The sequence below is a fragment of the Lepidochelys olivacea genome (genome assembly GCF_965140295.1).
Source record: "Lepidochelys olivacea isolate rLepOli2 genome assembly, chromosome: 3".
Lineage (NCBI taxonomy): Eukaryota > Metazoa > Chordata > Testudines > Cheloniidae > Lepidochelys > Lepidochelys olivacea.
Genome location: NC_140413.1, coordinates 105,328,374 through 105,349,274, shown reverse-complemented (window position 1 = coordinate 105,349,274; position 20,901 = coordinate 105,328,374). Strand labels below are relative to the sequence as shown.

General features: G+C 39.8%; 1 protein-coding gene across 1 annotated transcript in view; it reads right to left on the bottom strand.

The window, feature by feature from the left end:
* Positions 1–20,901, bottom strand: part of PEX7 (peroxisomal biogenesis factor 7) — a 79,729-nt gene that overhangs the window by 39,149 nt on the left and 19,679 nt on the right. Inside the window, exons 6-8 of the mRNA XM_084622147.1 lie at positions 13,004–13,110; positions 12,515–12,628; positions 9,850–9,905 (exon numbers count right to left, since the gene is read on the bottom strand). Of these exons, the coding sequence (XP_084478273.1) occupies positions 9,850–9,905; positions 12,515–12,628; positions 13,004–13,110 (277 nt within the window). The remainder of the gene's footprint in view (positions 1–9,849; positions 9,906–12,514; positions 12,629–13,003; positions 13,111–20,901) is intronic.

The following is a 20,901-nucleotide window of genomic DNA, read 5'->3' as shown; positions in this document are numbered from 1 at the left end:
GGAGGGGAGGGATAGGGTCCAGAGTGACCGAGACAAATTGGAGGATTGGTCCAAAAGAAATCTGATGAGGTTCAACAAGGACAAGTGCAGAGTCCTACACTTAGGATGGAAGAATCCCATGTACTACTACAGGATGAGGACCGACTGGCGAAGCAGCAGTTCTGCAGAAAAGGATCTGGGGATTACAGTGGATGAGAAGCTGGATATAAGTCAACAGTGTGCCCTTGTTGCCAAGAAGGCTAACGGCATATTGGGCTGCATTAGTAGGAGCATTGCCAGCAGATCAAGGGAAATGATTATTCCCCTCTATTTGGCACTGGTGAGGCCACATCTGGAGTACTGCATCCAGTTTTGGGCCTCCCACTACAGAAAGCATGTGGACAAATTGGAGAGAGTTCAGCGGAGGGCAATGAAAATGATTAGGGGGCTGGGACACATGACTTACGAGGAGAGGCTGAGGGAACAGGGGTTATTTAGTCTGCAGAAGAGAAGAGTGAGGGGGGATTTGATAGCAGCCTTCAACTACCTGAAGATAGGCTCTAAAGAGGATGGATGTAGGCTATGCTCAGTGGTGGCAGATGACAGAACAAGGAACAATGGTCTCAAGCTGCAATGGGGGAGGTCTAGGATGGATATTAGGAAAAACTATTTCACTAGGAGGGTGGTGAAGCACTGGAATGGGTTATCTAGGTAGGTGATGGAATCTCTATCCTTAGAGGTTTTTAAGGCCTGGCTTGACAAAGCCCTGACTGGGATGATTTAGTTGGGGCTGGTCCTGATTGGAACAGGGGGTTGGATCAGATGACCTCGTGAGGTCTCTTCCAGCCCTAATCTTCTATGATTCTATGAAATCTGTTATCTACAGCCAGGCACTCAGATATCATAGAATATGCTCCAACGAGAAAGTCTGGGGTATACAGCTTAACTTATTTAAAAGCCACCTTTGCCAAATAAGGACACTATACCAGAGAAGTAGATTGCATCTATGGGCTACCCAAACACCCCAAGAGAACCTGCTTCAGTACAGAACTCATATGGGGTATCCTCAAACAACTATAATTCACATTCAACGGGGACCTGATATTCATAGAATCATAGAATATCAGGGTTGGAAGGGACCTCAGGAGGTCATCTAGTCCAACCCCCTGCTCAAAGCAGGACCAATCCCCAATTTTTGCCCCAGATCCCTAAATGGTCCCCTCAAGGATTGAACTCACAACCCTGGGTTTAGCAAGGCAATGCTCAAACCACTGAGCTATCCCTCCCCGCAAAGAAAGTTGAAAGAAATCTTTCCTGAACCCCCATTTATGGCATTCAAACACCCCCCCAACCTCATTATCAGAATCAAGCTCCCCACAGACCAGAACACACCAACTCAAAGCAGCATCAGACCCTGCCAGAACAACAGATGTAAAACCTGCAGACATATCTCCACTGTTACAATGATTAACACCCTTTATAATACACCTTTCAAGATCCACGGTTCTGCACATGCCTATCACAATATGTGGTGTACTTCATCCAGTGCACTAAATGCTCCAAGAACAACTATGTGGGTGAAACGAGGCAGTCACTAAACTCCCGAATGAACTCACTCAGGAAAATGATAAAAAACAAAAACACCCTATCTCCTGTGGGTGAGCACTTTTCACAGAGCGATCACTCTATATCTGACCTATCAGCCCTCATCATCAAAGGAAACCTGCACAACACTTTCAAAAGATGTGCCTGGGAGCTTAAATTTATTACTCTACTAGACACCAAAAAATCACGGAGTGAATAGAGAAACTGGATTTATGGCTTATTACAACAATCTGTAACCCACTAACTCTCTCCTTTTGTTCTATGACTGCAGATGTGTTAACAAGCCACTCTATTTTGAATGGTCCCTTACAATACGTGCTAACTACTAACTCTAAACAATCTGTTCCACCTTGCATTTTGCCAGGATACTGGTAGTTCCTTTACCAGACCTGAAGAGGAGCTCTGTGAGGCTCTAAAGCTTGTCTCTCTCTTACCAACAGTAGTCCAATAAAAGATAGCACCTTATCCACCTTGTCTTTCTAAAACTGCAGAAAGACAGTGCCCAATAGGATCTAAGGTTGGATATGAGAAATACCAGGTGATTGATGGATCCCATGTGCCTCTACGGAAAGAGTTTGTAAATGAGGCATCTAACAAACAGTCACTTATAAAATTCCTCTGAATATACAGTTCAAAAATGCACCCAAAAGAGTAGGAGTACACCTAATGCAAACATGCCTTGCTGGAGGCTTTCCCAATGGTGAAGTAGCAAAGTTCAACACCAGCAGAGGTGTTGAAGAAGCCCAAAACTCGTACAGTGCTCAAGAGGAAGGAGACACAAGGACTATTCTCCATGCTGTATGTGCCAATATGCCTTTCAGGTCTCTTGGTGTCAATGGAACCATAGTAATTAAGTCACCCGATACAGATGTTTTGGTGCTTCCTGTGCACTATTTTCCACAAATGAAACATGTAGATAACTCATGTGGATTGAAACAAACACCATAACCAGCACAACTGACAAGCGTCGCTTTAGACCTGAGCATGTAATTTGTTACACACACACTCCTGACTTCTGCAACATACTTCCTGCTGAACATGAATCAATAGGATGTGTGTCTGTCACCTCTACTTGGTAGTGGACAAAACAATATATTTAATATTGTCAAAACTAATGGGGCTTGCCACTTCAGACATCTTGCCAAATTGGGAGAGAATGATGGGCAAGCTGCAATTTCTGCCACAAGGAAGTTGGTAGCAGATGGTGTATGATCAGAGTGAGAAAGAAAAAGGAGACCCACAGAGACCTGAATTGCTTACACCTCAATCTAGCCATCAATGGCATCTGAGCTTCTATAAGATCTTATTTGTACCTGTGCCAGTAGGAAATGCTGTATAATAAACTGTGTCTGTTGTCAGAACAGTCTTCCCTGCACAGAACTATGTTGCCAAGGCAATAAAGTCTGTGGTAACTCACATTCTCTTGACAGAGATCATAATGATGAACAAGAGGATGATGATGAGGATGATAATGCTGACTAAAAATGTCACCAATGCTATTACATTTCAATGATACTGTACAAATTTATGAGATTTTGTTTTACCCTTTAAATTGTTGTTGTGATTCTTTGAGGTCACAAAGAAATCCAACTTTATGTCCTGAAATAATACACAGTCATTAAACTAACAGAAACAAATGCAAATATTTTCAAGTGAGCATTTTTACATTTTGGCGGTGTCATTGTTTAGCTCTGTTTCTATGGTAATGGCACCACATCATACCTCATTTTAAAGTAGAAATAATAAACTTTCAAATGATATACAATGTACATTAAGTAGAGAGCATACATTAAGTCAACCAAATCGGTGGTAGCTGCTGGTCGCCAACAACAGTTTGGCAAATCATAAATCCATTTTCCCTTGTCTACACCAAAACCACTCTCCCTTACATTTACGGACTAACATAAGAGAGAGGAATACTTTGATGAAGGATAATATCTGCACGTTCTGGCAAATAAAATGACTCCAAGTTTGGGGAGCTTAGTTAATCAGGGATAAGTACAAAGTGTAAAGTAGAAAGAGGGGCAAAAGTCTAGAGGCTGCAAAGATTAAAGTCTTTGGGATTGTGATGGGGTGGACTAGGCCCAGAGGCCCCCTTCCTCGAGGCTGCAGCATCCTACCACACCCATCTCAGGAAAGGAGCAGTAATAGTCCTCCAAGCAGCCTAGAGTGGCTGCAGGGAGCAGCCAATCAGGGGCCAGGAGGGCCATATAAAAGGAGCTGCAGAGCCAGACAGTCAGTTCTTGCTGGAACTAGAGGAGTGCAGCTGGTGCTCCTGGCTGGCCAAAGGGAACTGCATCACCAATGACAATTCAGTGCTGCCAGGGACTGGGGACTCAGATGAGCCCTGAGGTAAGGGTGAAGCTCTGGCCAAGACTGGGGCTGCAGGGAAGTGGCCCAGGGCACTGAAAGCAGTGTAGTTAAAGGGACATGGTGGCATATGGCTACTATTCTTAGGATGGCTGGTACCTAGAGTAGTGGGTTGGCCCAGGTCCCCACAGAGGCCACTGGGGAACTGGCCTACAAAAGGACAGTCATAAACCCCTAGAAGGGGAACTGAACTACTTAGTGGCCCAGCTGGGGCCAGAACAGACCAAGAGGGTGAAACCATTGCCTACAGGGAGAAAACCCTGGGGGTATGGCCTGATACCAGGGCCAGGACTATTTAAAGATTGCAGGCACACCTGACCAGAAGGGGTGTTCATGAGAGGTGGGTCCCATGCTGTTGCAGAGATAAAAAAAAAGTAGTTTGGTAAAGTTGGGTCTTTAGAAGCAACAACAGTTAATTCAGGCATCAAGTATAATCTCTAAACTGCAATCACGTAAACAATAAATTTCACATATGTAAAACCAAAACATCAGCAATGTTTCACCCTTAATTATTAGTGCTGGCCAAAAGACAGAATTTCTGTCCCTTTGGAAATCCTATGTTTTTAAAATTTGGTTATGTCCTGCATTGTGATGAAAATTTAGTCTCAGAATTTTTCCACCAAAGGAAATATTCTGAAAATACTTTGTTTCAATCATATCAAAACATCTCATTTAGACTATTATATAATATAAAAGTCTAAGTGGTTTGAAATACAATGTAGTAAAAATGATAAAGTCAAAAGGAAATACTTTGATCTTATCCAAACAAGACGTTTTGATAATTTCCTGTGAAGCTTTTGACTAAATCAATACATTCCCTCAAAGTTCTGATTACATCAAATCAGATTAAACTGATTTTTAAGACCAATTTTGTCCCCTCGTGGTGTCACTAGAGTAAGTCAAAATTGTTTGGGTGCCCTAAAAGTGTATTTTCATATCTTAATGTGTTAGGCTTCTCAAGTTTAACCTTAACTCTGAATTTCCTGGTTTGTAATTCTTACTTTGGGGATAATTATAATATTGCTGTAATATTCTAAATTCCTGATATGTACTCTCTCATCCATCAATCTATCTTAAAATTTTTGTCTTGGGATTTCTGTCTTTTAATTAAAAATGTCATACATAAACACTAAACAAAGGGACTGTTATCATGTGATATTTCTAATTATTTAAATATGTAGCTTTGGCCATAATCACTTATTTTAATTTTTAGGAACAGCTTCACAAGTATGCTCTGGTTATTTTATTCCACCAATGAAGTAGTGCAGGGCAGCCAGAACATAAGACATGTGTTTCCAGTTGCTTTGCATACCACAGAAATACGAAGGAATACACACCCCATTTCCCCCTCCCTCCCCATTGAGAAGCTCTGGGGTTGTTGTTTTTAAGTAAATATTTAGGTTTAATTTCCACTTTTGGTTGTTGTTTTTTGTAACTGAAGGTTTATCTGTCAGTAGAAGCCAGTGCATAAAATCTTTTCCTTCAAAAGAAACTCAAAGAACAACTGCCTTTGACAAGGGCCACCGTCTCCCATTGTTCTCAACAGGCCTGAGGCCATAGGCTGTCCTCACAGTTAAGATGACCACTGCCTCCTATCAGTTCCCAATGGGAGTGCAGCCAGATGCCCTGAGGGAAAATGATAGCCCTCTGTGCTGTCAGGAGGCCCAGAGTGCACTGGGAGAAGCAGGTGAATAGAGGCAATGGCTGATATTACTAAGGGAAGCCCATGGCCTCAGTTCCATCTTGAGCAATAAGACATAGCAAAGTTTTTGAAAGAGGGTAATTCATGTAATTCTCTGAAGATATGTTTCTTCATCAATAGAAGCTGAATTATGAGGGTAACATGAAAAACTTACTGTTAATCCTAAAAATAATTTCTTCAACCATAACCTATTCATAAGATTTGTGATTTTAGCTCAAGGGGAAGTTGGGAGAGTCTGCATGATTCTCTTCAAAATCATTTAGAGGCAAAAGAGGTCATAGGGTGCTGGATTTCTTAATTTTAAAATGGTCTTAACTCCATCAGATTTACTTGTAATGTCTCAAAGTTTATTCTATACTGAACTGGACAAACAGTGGGGTTTTTGATTTGCTGGCAATTTTAAAAAAAACTGAAAAATATATGTTTGGAGGCAAACTGAAAATGATTTTTTTTCAAATTTTTCGGAAAAAATAAATTGAAAAGCATTGCAAATCAGGTCAAATGAAATGCTTAGTTTTACTCTACTCTACATTTTGCACCTGGGGCATTTAAACAAAAAAAAGGAGGACTAGATTCATAAAATTGCTAGAGGAGAAACTGGTGGTGCCGCCACTCTCCTTCTTATAAGCTTTAACCCAGTGGTTAGGATTCTCACCTGGGATGTGGGAGACACAGGTTCAATTCTTCCCTCTGCCTGACAGGGAGAAGGGATTTGAACTTATCTCCCACATTGCAAGAGCTTGCACTGGGCTATGCAATATTCTAGGGCAAGTCTCTCTCTCACTCTCTCCATTTGAAGCTGTTCTGCTTTTTATAGTCATTGGACCAGGGACTCAGATTTGGGTCTCCCACATCCTACGTGATTGCCTTAAACACCAGTCCAGAGAATCATTTTCACTCTTTCTCTGGGCCAAAGACTATCCATAGTAATTCATAATGACAATGGATAGTCATTGGGCCAAGGAAAGAGCGTGAATAACTGTCTAGATTTCCCAGACTAATCCATAGCTCAGTGATTAGGGCACGTTCCTGCAATGCAGGTAGACCCCAAATTCAAATCCTTTCTCCTCATCAGGCATAGGGGAGCAATAAACCCAGGATACCCACGTCGCAATGAGTGCCCTAATAATTGGGCTAGAAGTTATAAGGAAAGCACCACCACCTCCCGCTCCTCCCATTCTGTGACTTCACCCTAAAACATTGAAGTGTTTCAGTAATGTCAAAACCAACCATTTCATATTGACATTACCAAAACATTTCCATTTTTCAGTTCTGTCAAAACTGTTCTGCAAACTGATCGACCAAAACTACTTACTTTGGTCAATAAGCCATTCACCAAAAACAAACTTCACCTAATTCTATACTCAGAGTAAACGCTGTAAGTTTGGAAAGGATGTACTGTATTTTTCTTACATAACATAGAAATCAAATCCCTGCTTTAAGTACAAAACTCATTTCAACTTTAACAATGGAGACAACTAGCACATCCTTAACAAAAGGTCTAAGTTTGGCTACACTGTATTGCTTACTGTTCTTTGTAACAATGGTTCTTTTTAATATGAACTGATATCAGCGTTTTGCACTAACACATTTTTCTATAGAAATGTTTTTAGTTTCTGAACAATGTTGTGGTTTTGGTGTCTATAGTTCTAGTACTTTTTGATTATATGAGTGAGTTCAGTCTAAATCTGTCTCCTGAAGGCAAGCACACTTTCAGATTTTTATTTCAAAATTATAGCATTTGCTACTGTGAGTGCTAGAGTCTAGTTAGAAGAGTTCTCCCCTCCCCAATTATTACATAATTTCAAGGGTTATCAAATTTTCAGCCTCCTGTCCCAGGTGCATTTAGATTGCTGTTAGTGCAAAACAAATACAGAATAAAACACTGAAGCTTTTAGATGACCATTTTCATACATAAAGAAAAATGTGGAAATGATTTTCCATACAAGTTCACAGATACTCTTTTACTCTGCCATTGTGATGGTGAAGTTTTTTGCTCAAATTGAAATTTGGAACTGGTGAAAAAATTCTTATTGACAATACAAGTGTGTAGAATCCTAACTAGAGAACAGATACAGCACTGGCACCAGAAGTTTAAGCTTCCTTACACTAATTGCTAGTATCCCTCAACTTTTTAAGGGGCCACCTTTCCCTTCTGCTGATATTTCCAACAAGCAAGCCTATTAGTTCCAATGAGCATCTGTCCATTAAGAACTGGATAGAAACTGTCAATTGCTTCAGCTGTCAGACAGTAAATATACCTTTCATGAATGCCAACATGACTGGATTCAAACCAGCCACCTAAGAAGTAAAGAACCCTGTGCCTCAGTCTTTTCTCCTAGTTCAGAAATGCTTGCCAGGCAAGTAGAAGTGTTTTATTAATTTGGTCTGAAAGCCTGTTCCTCCAGTGAAGTCTGCTGTTAGCCTAGTTAAAAAGAACTTAACTCATAGAACACCTTATTAATTTTCTAGGTCAAAGCATGCAGTTTTCATCCAATTTGGCATCATATCTTCAAGTCTGTTTCTTTTTCAAGCTCATATATCCCACTCTTTCTGTATTGAATCTTGGTTTTCTCTTCTGTGAGGGATGATTAAATGAATCTATATATTAAGTGATGTTGGTTTTTACTTTGAGTATTTTAAGACAACTTCACCCTACACTTTTCTTTATCCTCTCTTCTCTCTCCTCTCCATACCTTGTGACTATTTTGATATAGGTGTACACTGTAGCTAAGAGGCTTACTGTATTACACTGCCCTACTATTCTGGACCATATATATTTTCCTCCCTTCTCCCATCCTCCTTAACTTCTTCTGTCCTGTCAAAATGATTTAGTAAATGATTATATATTTTGATTTCACAAACCACATATTTTTAATAAAAAATATTATAAAGAAATAAGATAACAGCTTAAAGACCTAAAGAGTATTAAAAATATAAGAAGTCTACATGAAACTGCAGCATTTCCAGTACAGCAGAATGGTCTTGCCATGAAGTTGTTTTGATATTTAATGGATTCTTATGGTACCTGGAAAGCTTCAGCCTCATGATGCAACTTTTCACGATATGTGTCAATGCTGTATCAATACCATTATAGCTAAGAATGGTTGTTGCGAAACAGAGTTGAGTGAGCTGACTATGGCTAATCCTATTATTTAGGAAAACACCACCAGAATGTATAGCACATATAATTTTTTATTTTATTCTGGTTGTTTTTGGGAGGTCTCATATCAGTAACTGGGAGCCCTCGTTCTAGACTACAATGAAAATAGATAACCCAAAGAGCCTGCAACCTAAATTAAAGCATCACTTAATTTTTTAATGATTTTGGAAAATTAGGAATTTGGAAAATTAGAAGTTTTCTACCATGTCATTTTGGGGAGAAGGGGGTTGTGCAGGAGGAGGGGAAGAGATTTAGCTCTAGTAATTAAACATAACATCTTCAATCCGCTTCACATCATAAAAATTAATTACACCTCAAAACACACCCTTGAGAGGTAAATTTAAGTATTTAGTGGGGTATTCCATACTGTAGTATCATAAATTAATATATGTTGTAAAGAGTGAAATCTTAATAGGACACCTCTACAGTCCTCTTATAAAATCAGTTTTATTGATTTAGCCAAGTTATAGTTACTGAAGTTCTACTGTACTGTACAATTCAATAGGTTGAAACCTAAAAATATCATGAAAGTCCAAGGGCCTGTGATGTATCAAAGTTCTTCAGGCATGTACCAAAAAAGAGCATGCAAGAGTGAGCTTCCTCAAATAAAAAAAAAAAGGAGGTGGAGTTTTTCTTCACAACAGGTTTAAATACAAAAAAGTCACAAAAAGATAAGATAAGTTACCCAAATATATTCAATGAAGCGATTGCTGCTACCTTCTTAATAAAAAAGAACACATTACAACTAGACAAAATCCTGTTCAGAATAATGGTAGGAAAACATTCACAAGCAGCATCTGTTAGGGCAGATATTCATAAAGGGCCACTGAAATAATCTTTAAATAGAGAAGAATCCATGCATTTGTAGCCAGTTCATGAAAACAGAAAGCATGAATAATAATCTCAACAGCGAACACTTAAGTGTGCCCAGTTTAGAACATTTTTCTATTGGCATAACAAACACATCCCATACATGAGACAACCAAAAACAGATTCTCTTCCTACTCGTGTGTAATAAAAGACACTGTACCTCACAGTAAAATCATAGGAGCAGGAGGCCAATAAAGTTGCATGAAATGGTGAAAACTGCAAGAAAGGGAAAAAAAGTACTTAAAGCAAAAACCTTAGGTACACATTTACCAACTTTCCAGAAATAATGAAGATAACTTAACTATTAAGACTGCTTAGGAAAGTACCACAACGCACTGTAACAAAGCAGTGTGCTTACTTTAACCACTGAGCTTTAGCAATTATGCTTTAAACAATATGTAATCAGCTACACTCTACTGGTAGGAATCCATTTCATTATAGTGGTTCCCAGCTGCACTACTATGAATTAAGGACCTGACAAGGTTTCCATTAGGTATTTCCTTTGAGATAGTCATATAGCAGGCTGTTAAACTTTACTTTGGGCTGACACTTTGAATGTGCTCTCATGCTATAAAGAATGTTTTAGTAAAGCTGTGTGACCATTTTGGTTTTTCCAGCTCAGTTACAGCGAGACATCCCCAAATTTGTATCATACTTCAGAGGACATACAAGATAGATTTTGCTGGCACCAAAGCCATACTTTGTCCTGAAATTCCTTTATTAAGAAGATTGGAGTGAAGTTTGAAAACTGGCAGTTACACAAAATAGCCTAATAAATTTCCCCACAATGCAGGGCATATTATAGATTAAATTCTGGCACGGACTATGGAGATGAGCACGTCCAAAAAACTGCAACAAAGAGGGAAGAGAAACAGGATAAAAATTGCCCATCGCAGCTCTGGCATCTTAACAGGGAATTTCCTAGGTTTCTAACAAAAATCTCAAATCCTTGAAAGGTAGTACACATACTAATCACTGATGTGCCTGGTAATTTACTTTACCTTTAAAGATTTGTATGTGCGGAATTTCCTTTTCTAAATGGTCCCAAGATCTGCCAAAGAGGAGACCTGGTCCCGCAGGCCTCAGATGCACTACTGAGGGGTGTGGGGATGGAAGAGGGGAAAATGAGTGGAGGTGTAGTCATGGTGTTGGAAGAGGAGACAAAAGCATTCCCTTGATCTGCTAACCACATTTCCTTCTCATCCACCATGGAGGGGTAATCCTGATGCCGTAGATCTCCCTTGATTCTCAAAGGAAAACCTAGAGAGGGAATCCAAGCTCAAGGCTCCCTTCCTGCAGTGGCTAGGAGATGAATGCGGGTGGGACTCCCCATCAACCTCTTCATGTCCACAGGACTGGAGCTCTCCTCTTACCAGCCACAAGAAGGGCTGGAATGTGCAGCTGGCAGGAGACTTAAGGTCAGCAAAGAGGTTGGTCTCTCTCTGCTTTCTGCTGTACCGCAGCCCCAGACAGGGGTGTCCAGCTAATGAAGACTCCCTCCCCATGAGCGTCTCTCCCCCCATCTCCTCCACTGTGAGACTTAGAGTCAAATCAGGGGGAGGCAGAGGGACACTTCAAACCCCAATTCCTACAAGCCAAAATAAGCTAACCAGCCTCCTGACAAGCCCAAACAGGGCTCATCAAGGACAAACACATACTGAAGTTCACGGAGACCTAGAGGTGGCTCCCGAGGAACCTCCTATGACCTGTGAGGTGGGTTAACAAACTCTTAAGGCTCACTGGGGAGTCTTCCCTCATGGAGATCTCAGTTGGGTCACAGAAAACGCAAGGACACCTCCTGCACTCCACCCCCACACCACCCTACAGATTTCCTATAGTCTGCCGGAGTGTTCCTTTCCCATGGGCCTCAGGGAATAGTAAGAGCAGGAGACTTGAAGGCAACAAAAGAGGGGGCTCATTGTCCCCATGATCTCACACATTGTTCCATGTGTGGAGGTGTAGTCATGGTGCTGGAAGCTCTTGAAGAATCAAGAATAACTCAAAGCTGATGAGCCATAGTGCTATTACTATTTAATATCTTAAGAACCTGTCAAAAATCTTGAGAGCTGTGCCCTAGATATCACAAAGCGGGAAGGAAAACAGACTTGAAAATTCTGAACCCCTCTACTTTTAGGGTGCCACAGTTCAGAGCTAATTCACTTCAAACTGGGAGATAGGGGAAGGTTCTACCTCTGCTACAGTTCTAACCCACCAATTTTGAGGCCAATGCCAAGAAAGAGAGGAAAAACTGGGCTTATAATGGAAGCTCGTTTGCAAGCTTAATTTTGTGGTGGCTTTGTTGCCCCTTATTAGTGCCTTTCATCCCTATGGCTCCTCCAGCCCTTTCATATACATGCAAATGCACACTTAGCAAGCTCTAAGCCTTATTCTGCATAAATGCTGCTACCTCTAGAGTGGAAAGAAGCCGCTGTTAAACAGCAAACAGCAATAATATAACACAATTTAAGAAAGGAATGAGGGAGTCTATTGTTTTCAGCTGAAACTACATGAAGAATAAGTTGACCAGGCTTTCTTTAAGTTTTTCATTCTGTGGAGCCCTTTACAATGAAAGATCATCTCTTGAAGCTACACTCATTCACAACACCCCAAAAACTTGTTCTAAATGTCAGAGTGTTGAATGTGTGGACCATTAGGAAGGACTCTGAGAATAACTAGTCTGTGAACTATTAAACAAGCAAAAATCTTGGGTACCTGCTTACTTGCTTCTTTATTTCTAGTTCTTAGTTACATATATACTGTGTGCCTCACTGACACTTTAATAGAAATTGGAGACCACTGACAGGGTAAGAAAGAACTAAACTTACTTTTACTCTCCTTACAGCATAGGTATGGCCAACGAGGTTGAATACCGGCTGCCGTACATTCCTCAAATCCCAACCTTTCAAACTACAGTCAACTGCACCAGTTACCAGCACATTCTGATTAAAAAACAAAAACAAAAAAAAAAAACACATGCAGACATATTAGAACAGGGTTACTATTAAACTGCAATGATAAATATACAGCCTATGAGGTTCCCAGTGTACAGTCTAAAAAGACAATGGTAGGTTTCAGAGTAGCAGCCGTGTTAGTCTGTATTCGCAAAAAGAAAAGGAGGACTTGTGGCACCTTAGAGACTAACCAATTTATTTGAGCATAAGCTTTCGTGAGCTACAGCTCACTTCATCGGATGATTGTTACTCGCACATCAGTACAGCTGAAAAGACATTGATGTGGCAGTAAAAGACCTTTACTCTTTAAGAAAAGTAGTTCACTTAGGCATGTTTACTGTAGTTTAGCACAACACATTATACCTCATCATATTTGCACCAGTCACAGCTCAAGATCTCAGCCTGGTGGCCTGGAATCACTACTTTGACTCCTGGTGTCTTCACATCCCAAATTCTTAAAGTCTGATCGCCTGAAACAAAGGCATCATTGATGAGCCAAAGGTAATTGCAGGGAGTTTTCCCATTATAACTCTGAAATACTTCAAAATTACCAGTACAAAAAGTGACATAATTTGCTCGGCCTTCTACAAAAAATCCTGGCATGAATCAGTTACAGTCTAAACAAGAATGACTAATTATACACAAGATTCATTGAGACACACACAAGAAATTATTAGGGTTTTATCATTTAATTAACAAGATAATCAAACCTAACACCTAGCTTTGTTTTTATCACTAGCACCCTCCGTTGCTTTCTCAATTTGAGTAGATTTTGTAAAAAGGGTATGGGGTAAAATTTTCAAAAGGGCCTAAGAGTATGTCTACAGAGATCATGTAACACACGGGGTTCTCACTACATAAGGCAGGATTCACTGAAGATTATGTGATCAAATAGCTCTCGCCCTACTAATTTTACTTGCTGTAGTGGGACACATTTCATTTGGGTTTTAAATATCTCAGTGATACAATAATGGGCTTTCCGCCCCAGAAAAAGCTATTTTATCTTTGAAAGATGTTTTCCATCAGATAATACAGATTTTAAGAGGTAGCTTACATTTTGCAACCCACACTACTTAACAGGACACTTCCCATTTTTGTAAGAGAATCAATCCACAAATACACGTTTTGTTTGGTCCATTACTTTTGTAGTTAATCAAAGAAGCATTTTTAGGACCAAAGATATTTGGAAAACCAGCCCATTGAGCCAACAATAATTTTGGCAGAATATAAGCAATGTTCCTGGTGGTAAAAAAAATTATGCCTGACCATATGAAATAGCCATTATTTTTGACCTAGTAATCTGGAGATAACACAGTGCAGCATATACAGCTTTGGTGCCAGCCAGAAACAGTATTATCAATGGATGGCACTACTTCAGAGAGGAAAAATCATACATTATAAAGTGACCTTACTACTGAGCCCTTTGCCCAATGGAAGAGTCAGCACTAAAGCCAAAACTGGCTCCCCGTTTCCCCAGCTCAGTTGCAGGGAGAAGGACTCACAAATAAAACATTACCCTTTAAAAAAACAAAAACAAAAAAAAACAAAAAAACTTGGGCTGATAAACATTTGTAAGATGGACAGAACAGAACAAGGTTAAAGACTGTTTGAAGCATACCAAGTACAATCATATTCATTAAGTCATCACTAACTAGCATTCCAATATTAAGCAAACCCAAAGATCCCCAAAAGTTTCCAATAAAAATGCATGCATTCATTCATTCATTCTACTTTTAGTAACAAGTCACCGCTATTAGACAACAGATTTTTGCTGGTCTATTGGGTGGTTATTGAACACAGACTTGTCTGTGTATTCTACTTGATTCACCTTAAACTTTATAAACGTGTTAAAATAAAAAATGAAGATAATTAAACATCCATGCACTCACCCAAAGTTTCCTAAAAAGAGATCCTAAACACAAGTGTAAAATTCATCCCCGTTCATAGAGCTGGCCAATGCCTATATATCACATAAGTCCCACTAAGGGACTAAAGTTTACGTTAGACATAAATGATGCGCTGGCTTTATGCTGGCTTTTTGTCAAAGGCTGTTTTCCACCCAAACCTATAACCCACAGTACATAAAGTTCAGCAAGACAAGAACCAGTTAGTGCACTCAATGCCAGACTGTGCCGAGACAGAATGGTCACAATTCAGCAAGGCTAGATACTTAAGAGATTAAAGAAAATAACTGTCCTGAAGGCAATACAGCTTCAAATTAGTTTTCAAAGAACCAAATACTTCTAGCTGAAAGGTTTTTACTTAAATAATGAAACTGGCTTGGTAAATACTACTGTCAGGAATCTGACCTTACTATAACTGGTCGCTACATAGGAACAAACTGGATAAAAGTGGTTTTAATCCACTGAAGGAAGAAGTTACCAGTAAAAAGCCATAAACACAAATATCCATGTACAGTATCTCAGCAAAACCCAACTAGAATTTAGCATTTACGATGGTGTTGTCCATCCAAAGAACACTACTTAACATTAATTCAGTCTCACAAAACTGCTTAAGGGAGGTAAGTATTATTCTTCTCTTTACAAATGAGGAAACTGAGGCAGAGAGAGGTTAAGATACTTGCTCAAAATCACACAGGAAGCCTAAGGTAGAGCAAAGAGCAGAACCCAAGTGTTCTGACTTTCAAAACAATCCTCCTAGGGATTTTTAAAATGATCATTCAATCAGTTTTATTCAGTCATAATAAATAAATTTAAACAGATGATCCAGCAAAGTATTAATGAAAAATATTAGGATATATATAGCTTTCATTAAGGTTACTCAATAGGGCTATAATATATGCATGAAGCCCATTTTCTATTTGTTTAATTACATTCTAGCAAAGGCTACAATGTAATTAAACAAAACTGACTGCAAGAAATCCATAGTCTCCAATTTAAATTTTTCAGTCTGAGATAAAATGCTTTTCAGGTATGCCAAGAATCTAAGTTAAGCACAAATATAAACACAAATACTGCCACAAAACACGTTGACTGTTTGTATGTTTTTACAAATGGCAGTTACTAGCCAGAAAGAATGGTAAGTATTTGGAGATTGAAAACTTTTAAGAGGGGGGAAAAATAATGTGCATTAATTAGCATGTGTATTTTCTGTACATAGCATGCCTTTAAAAAGAAAAATATGTAATTTGGCATATCAGAGTAGTTTTGATCTTTCTCAAATCTCTTACTGTACACTGTTCCTCTGTGAAAAAAAGTTAATGTATTTTTCTGCTCTACTTTTAAACACCCTTTTAGCTGTTGACAATCTCTACCACAGAATACTTTACTTGAGAATACTTTATAGCCACTAAGTACTGTAGATAATTCTTTATCCTGGTTGGCACACACTATAAATAACGGGCCACATGTTTTTGGTATGGTATTTCCCTACAGTTTGCAAAATTAGAAGTTCATTTAATCAACCGTACTTAGCACAAGACACAGGAATTGACATGTAGTTAGATAATATTTCATATGAAGATGCCCACCTCGCTTTAACATGTATTTGATTTGACACAAACAAGCAAGCAAAGTATGTATTTTTAATAGCTTGTAGTGCAAGTGGCAATGAGTATTGCACTGAGCATATGCCAAATTATATATTTTTCTTTTTAAAGGCATGCTATGTACAGAAAATACACATGCTAATTAATGCACCTTATTTTTCCCCCTCTTAAAAGTTTTCAATCTCTAAATACTTACCATTCTTTCTGGCTAGTAACTGCCATTTGTAAAAACATACAAACATTCAAGGTGCTTTCTGGCAGCATTTGTGTTTATATTTAGCACATAAAATGCCTATAAATAAGCACAAGTAAAGAAAAAGAGCACTAATTTTATGAGTAGAAGGCAGCCTTTGCAATATAAGCGTATCAAAATATATCTTTTCAGGAACTTATGTCTGCCTCACCTCCCATCACCATGAAAATTTGAGTCACACTTTGGTTTTGTTGGAAACTGGGTAAACCCAAATAGCCTGGAATTTAAATTTGATTGTCCAAGGGTTGTTTTGCCTTGGGGAGCCACTTCTGGGGTGGAAATAAAGCAAAATCTGATTGTTATTACATCTCCTTTCTTGACAGAAACATCTGAAGACTGGAGAATGTGATGGCTTAGCAAGCCAAAATTGGGTCCAGAAACATTCACAGTGTAAACCACGTTAACAGAGAAATTATCTTGCAGATCACTCCCCTCTCATTTATGACCACTTGGGACTTTATCCTCCCCTTTTTGCAACCATAAGATACAACAATTATTTGCATGGAAGTGTCTTTACATATTTTAACTTTTATTGTTAGCTTAGATCGTGGTGGGCAAACTATGGCCCATGGGCCACATCTGGCCCTCAAGCTCCCATGGGCCATGCGGCTCCCAGAACCAGCAGCTTGTCCCCCCTCTGGCTCCTACACATAGGGGCAGCTGTGGGGCTCCGCATGCTGTCCCCGCACCTCCCATTGGCTGGGAACAGTGGTTAATGGGAGCTGCAGGGGCAGTGCCTGTGTACAGGGCAGCACGCAGCATAGCCGCCTGGCTGCACCTCCGCATAGTAGCCAGAGGGGGTACATGCTGCTGCTTCCGGGAGCCGCTTGATGTAAGCGCTGCCCAAAGCCTGCACCCCTGAACCTCTCAGTCCCAGCCTGGAGCACCCTCCTGTACCCCAAACCCCTCAACCCCAGCCCCACCCTAAAGCCCACACCCCCAGCTGGAGCTCTCATCCCCCGGAATCCCCTCCTGCACCCTGAACTCCTCATATCTGGCCCCACCCTGGAGCCCGCACTCCCAGCCAGAGCCCTCACCCCCTGCCACACCCCAACTCCAATTTCATGAGCATTCATGGCCCGTCATACAATTTCTATACCCTGATGTGGCTCTCGGGCCAAAACGTTTCCCCACCCTGGCTTAGATTCTGAAAAGAAGAAGAGCCCACACCATGTAAAAGTTTGGGAACCTCTGGGTTACACAATCTGGTTAGTAAAAAAATATATTCAAAGACTCTAGGAAGAGATATTAACATTTTCAGAAAAGTAAATCTCAAACACAGACACCCCACCCCTTACTCCTTGGTGACAAGAACAACGCAGTCAGAGATGGCATACAAGGGTAATAGTGCTGTCAATCTCTCATACATAAGTGTGCTGAATACAGGAGTTTACAAAGTATACAGACTGAATTTGTTTGTTCACTTGTAAACCAGAAAAGCTGCAGTTCCAAACCTTCTCTCTCAATGTATGCAAATTTCACAGTAAAGACCACACCCTTCCCATAGCACCAGACCACTTTCCATCCTGCGTTTGCAAAATGACTCCTTGAGGAAAGACTACAATGAATGGAGCTAAAACCCTGATGAATGAGGGAGAATCTTGCAGAGCATACATACTACATGAGACAATCTTTTATTTTCCTTACACTCATGACCTGTTAAAGCTGTAATGAAAACAGTCTGTACTTACCCTACTCATTAAATGTAATGACTGCATTAATTATATATACATGAATGCAGCATTAAAATTGAAGTGGTCGAAGATAAAGGCTAGCTATTATGCTAAGCCCCACTGGGCTTTGTCCAGTACAGCACAGACTCTTCATTTCCAAGTTACCAATGCTGTGCGGTATTGGACACCATCACTGTTATGTAATTAGAAAAAAAAGATACTTGTTAGTTCCTCTTGCTGGCAAATTTAAAGGACAATAAGAATTTGTTGACTCTATAAACGATGATTCTATAGTGAATTAAAAGAACCAGGCACAATCTATTGCTCTGCAGTGGTTGAGGGTCATTGAGCTGAACTGATTTACATTTGGCTATACGCTAATGATGCGTGCATTTGGCACCTTCTTTATGTGCTAGTCATCACTTTGTTCTCCAGGTAGAGAGAGAGAGAGAGACCTTCTGGACAAACGATATAATGAGTCATTAAACCCTTTTAGCCATCAGGCTGTTATTTATGTCATGTCTTTAATCACATTTTCCACATGATTGGTCTTTCGATGTCAGCCAGACATTTATTGGGCCCCTGAGCTGATGCAGCATGTCCACCTGATCTCCCAGCTTATTTTATCAGCTCAAACTGCTATTGACATCAGAATAGAATTTATTTACATACACAGAATTAACAGCTCCTTTTTGTTAATATTTTCAAACAACAACAGGTAAGGGGCAATCAAATAACTAGCTAGAGTAGAAACCATTGCACACGATAATAGCAACACTGTGAAATGCCTCACACATCTTTCAAAATGTGAAATGCAAGTGTATTAGCTACTAAATAAAAGTTAATGTAATTGAAATACCAGTCAGACATACTCCATTCTCCTGTCCACTCCACACCAGTTGAATCTTGCTGCACACGGATATGACTTATTTAATTTGAGGACTTTTAATCAAACTAAATATTTCTCAGGTAGCATTCATTCCTTTTTTCATTTGGCTTACATTTCAGCATGGCAAGGGACCCCCCTTCTTTCCTTCTGCTCCCCCATTTTCTTAAAAGAAAAATAATACATTGAAAATGAATTTATCATCCCTAGAACCAAGGAACTAACAATATCAGCTTGAGCCAAATATAGAATAATTCAAGCTTTCTCAGGTAGCTGGCAGTGCCTCTCAATATAGACCTGGAACAAAACTCACTGGTCCAGCCTAGGGCCTTTTTTGAGGAGTGAACCTTCCTCCCCACCCCAACAGCAGTCACAAAAAGAAACTAGATAAGAACAAACTTATTTTCACTTTTCCCCCCAAGAGGACTGAAACCAAGAGGAAAAGAAGTGTACAATAGTTGTTCTTCATCTATTTCAATAGGAGTGCCAAATGCTTAACAAAACACTTCAAAGTTAATTAAGTTTGTATCAGGACTAAACTTTTGTCTAAATTGTGGAGTAAGTAAATTGTTAACCACAGAGATCACCATTTTCCTAACAGATAAAAATCAACAGGTGTTGGGACATGAAACAACTAATTTCTGGCTTTAAACTCTGAGACTTCATGGTGTGTGTGACTGCGCATCACTCAAACGATTCATCTAAAGCATTTCAGCACTCTTCTGGTTGAAGCTGAAGAGGGAGGTAGGAGGGGTCCAGAAAATGGGCAGAGGAAGAAGTTCAAGTATTCCCTTCCATCCCAATTCTAGTCAAAATTTCTGTGCGACAAGTTTTCAGGCCAGCACTAGTTCCTAGTGAAAAAGTTTATTGACCTTTTATTTTCTGTTATTAAGTGTAAGGATCCTGAAAATCTAAAATGAGGATCCCCGTCTCCTATTCTCCTCCACCACCACAACTGGAGAAAACCTCATGCCACAGTAGGTGTCAGTTGGCTCCAACAACATCCTCTATCCTGAGTGTAAGGGCAAAATGCCTTTAACCACCCAAAAAGTGAAGTGATCACCTCTCAGTGGTTTGAGCTTTGGCCTGCTAAACCCAGAGTTGTGAGTTCAATCCTTGAGGGGGCCATTTAGGGATATGGGGCAAAAATCGGGGATTGGTCCTGCTTTGAGCAGGGGGTTGGACCAGATGACCTCCTGAGGTCCCTTCCAACCCTGATATTCTATGATTCTATGAAAATGCACTGTCTGAGATGCTTTAGGAAATGCCATTTGGACCTAAGAACAAGAAACCATCAGAGTTGTTCATTTGCTGGACAGAATAGCGATAGATGTGTCATTGCTAACGGCATGGAAAGCTCCATTATATATCTACCATTGTAAAGCCATTTTGTAAAGATTTAAAATAATAAAAAAACTGAAGGATACTTCTCCATATAAAACCCTCTGCTTTTTATTCAAGTTCCTTGATTACGTTAATTTATTCAGTAGAACATATATTTTATTTGGCTATAAAGAGGGAGATATAACAGTATTCTGAGTGCATCAGTTTCTTTCATATGACGACTCTGGGTATGTCTACACTGCAGTTAAAAACCCACAGTTGGCCTGAAACAGACAAGAAATGGACTTTTTTGATTGTCAGAATTTTCAGTCACATTTCAGATTCAGTTGGACCTAAACCAGGTTATTTTTTCCTCAATTTTTCAGAACTGCCAATGCAAAAAATCAGTTATTCACCCAGCTCTCGTCCTGACAGCTTTTATGGAAATTACAAAAAGCACCCCACACTTTTTAAGATTAGGAGTTTTCCCAGCCGGCTTTGGCCAAAATTTCACCAATCCCTACGCTACCGTTGAGAGTGTTTTGTGCCAAACGGCTGCATTTCAGTGGTGGTGTGCACAGCGTACAGAGAGCCCAATCCTGTAAAGAGATGCACTGT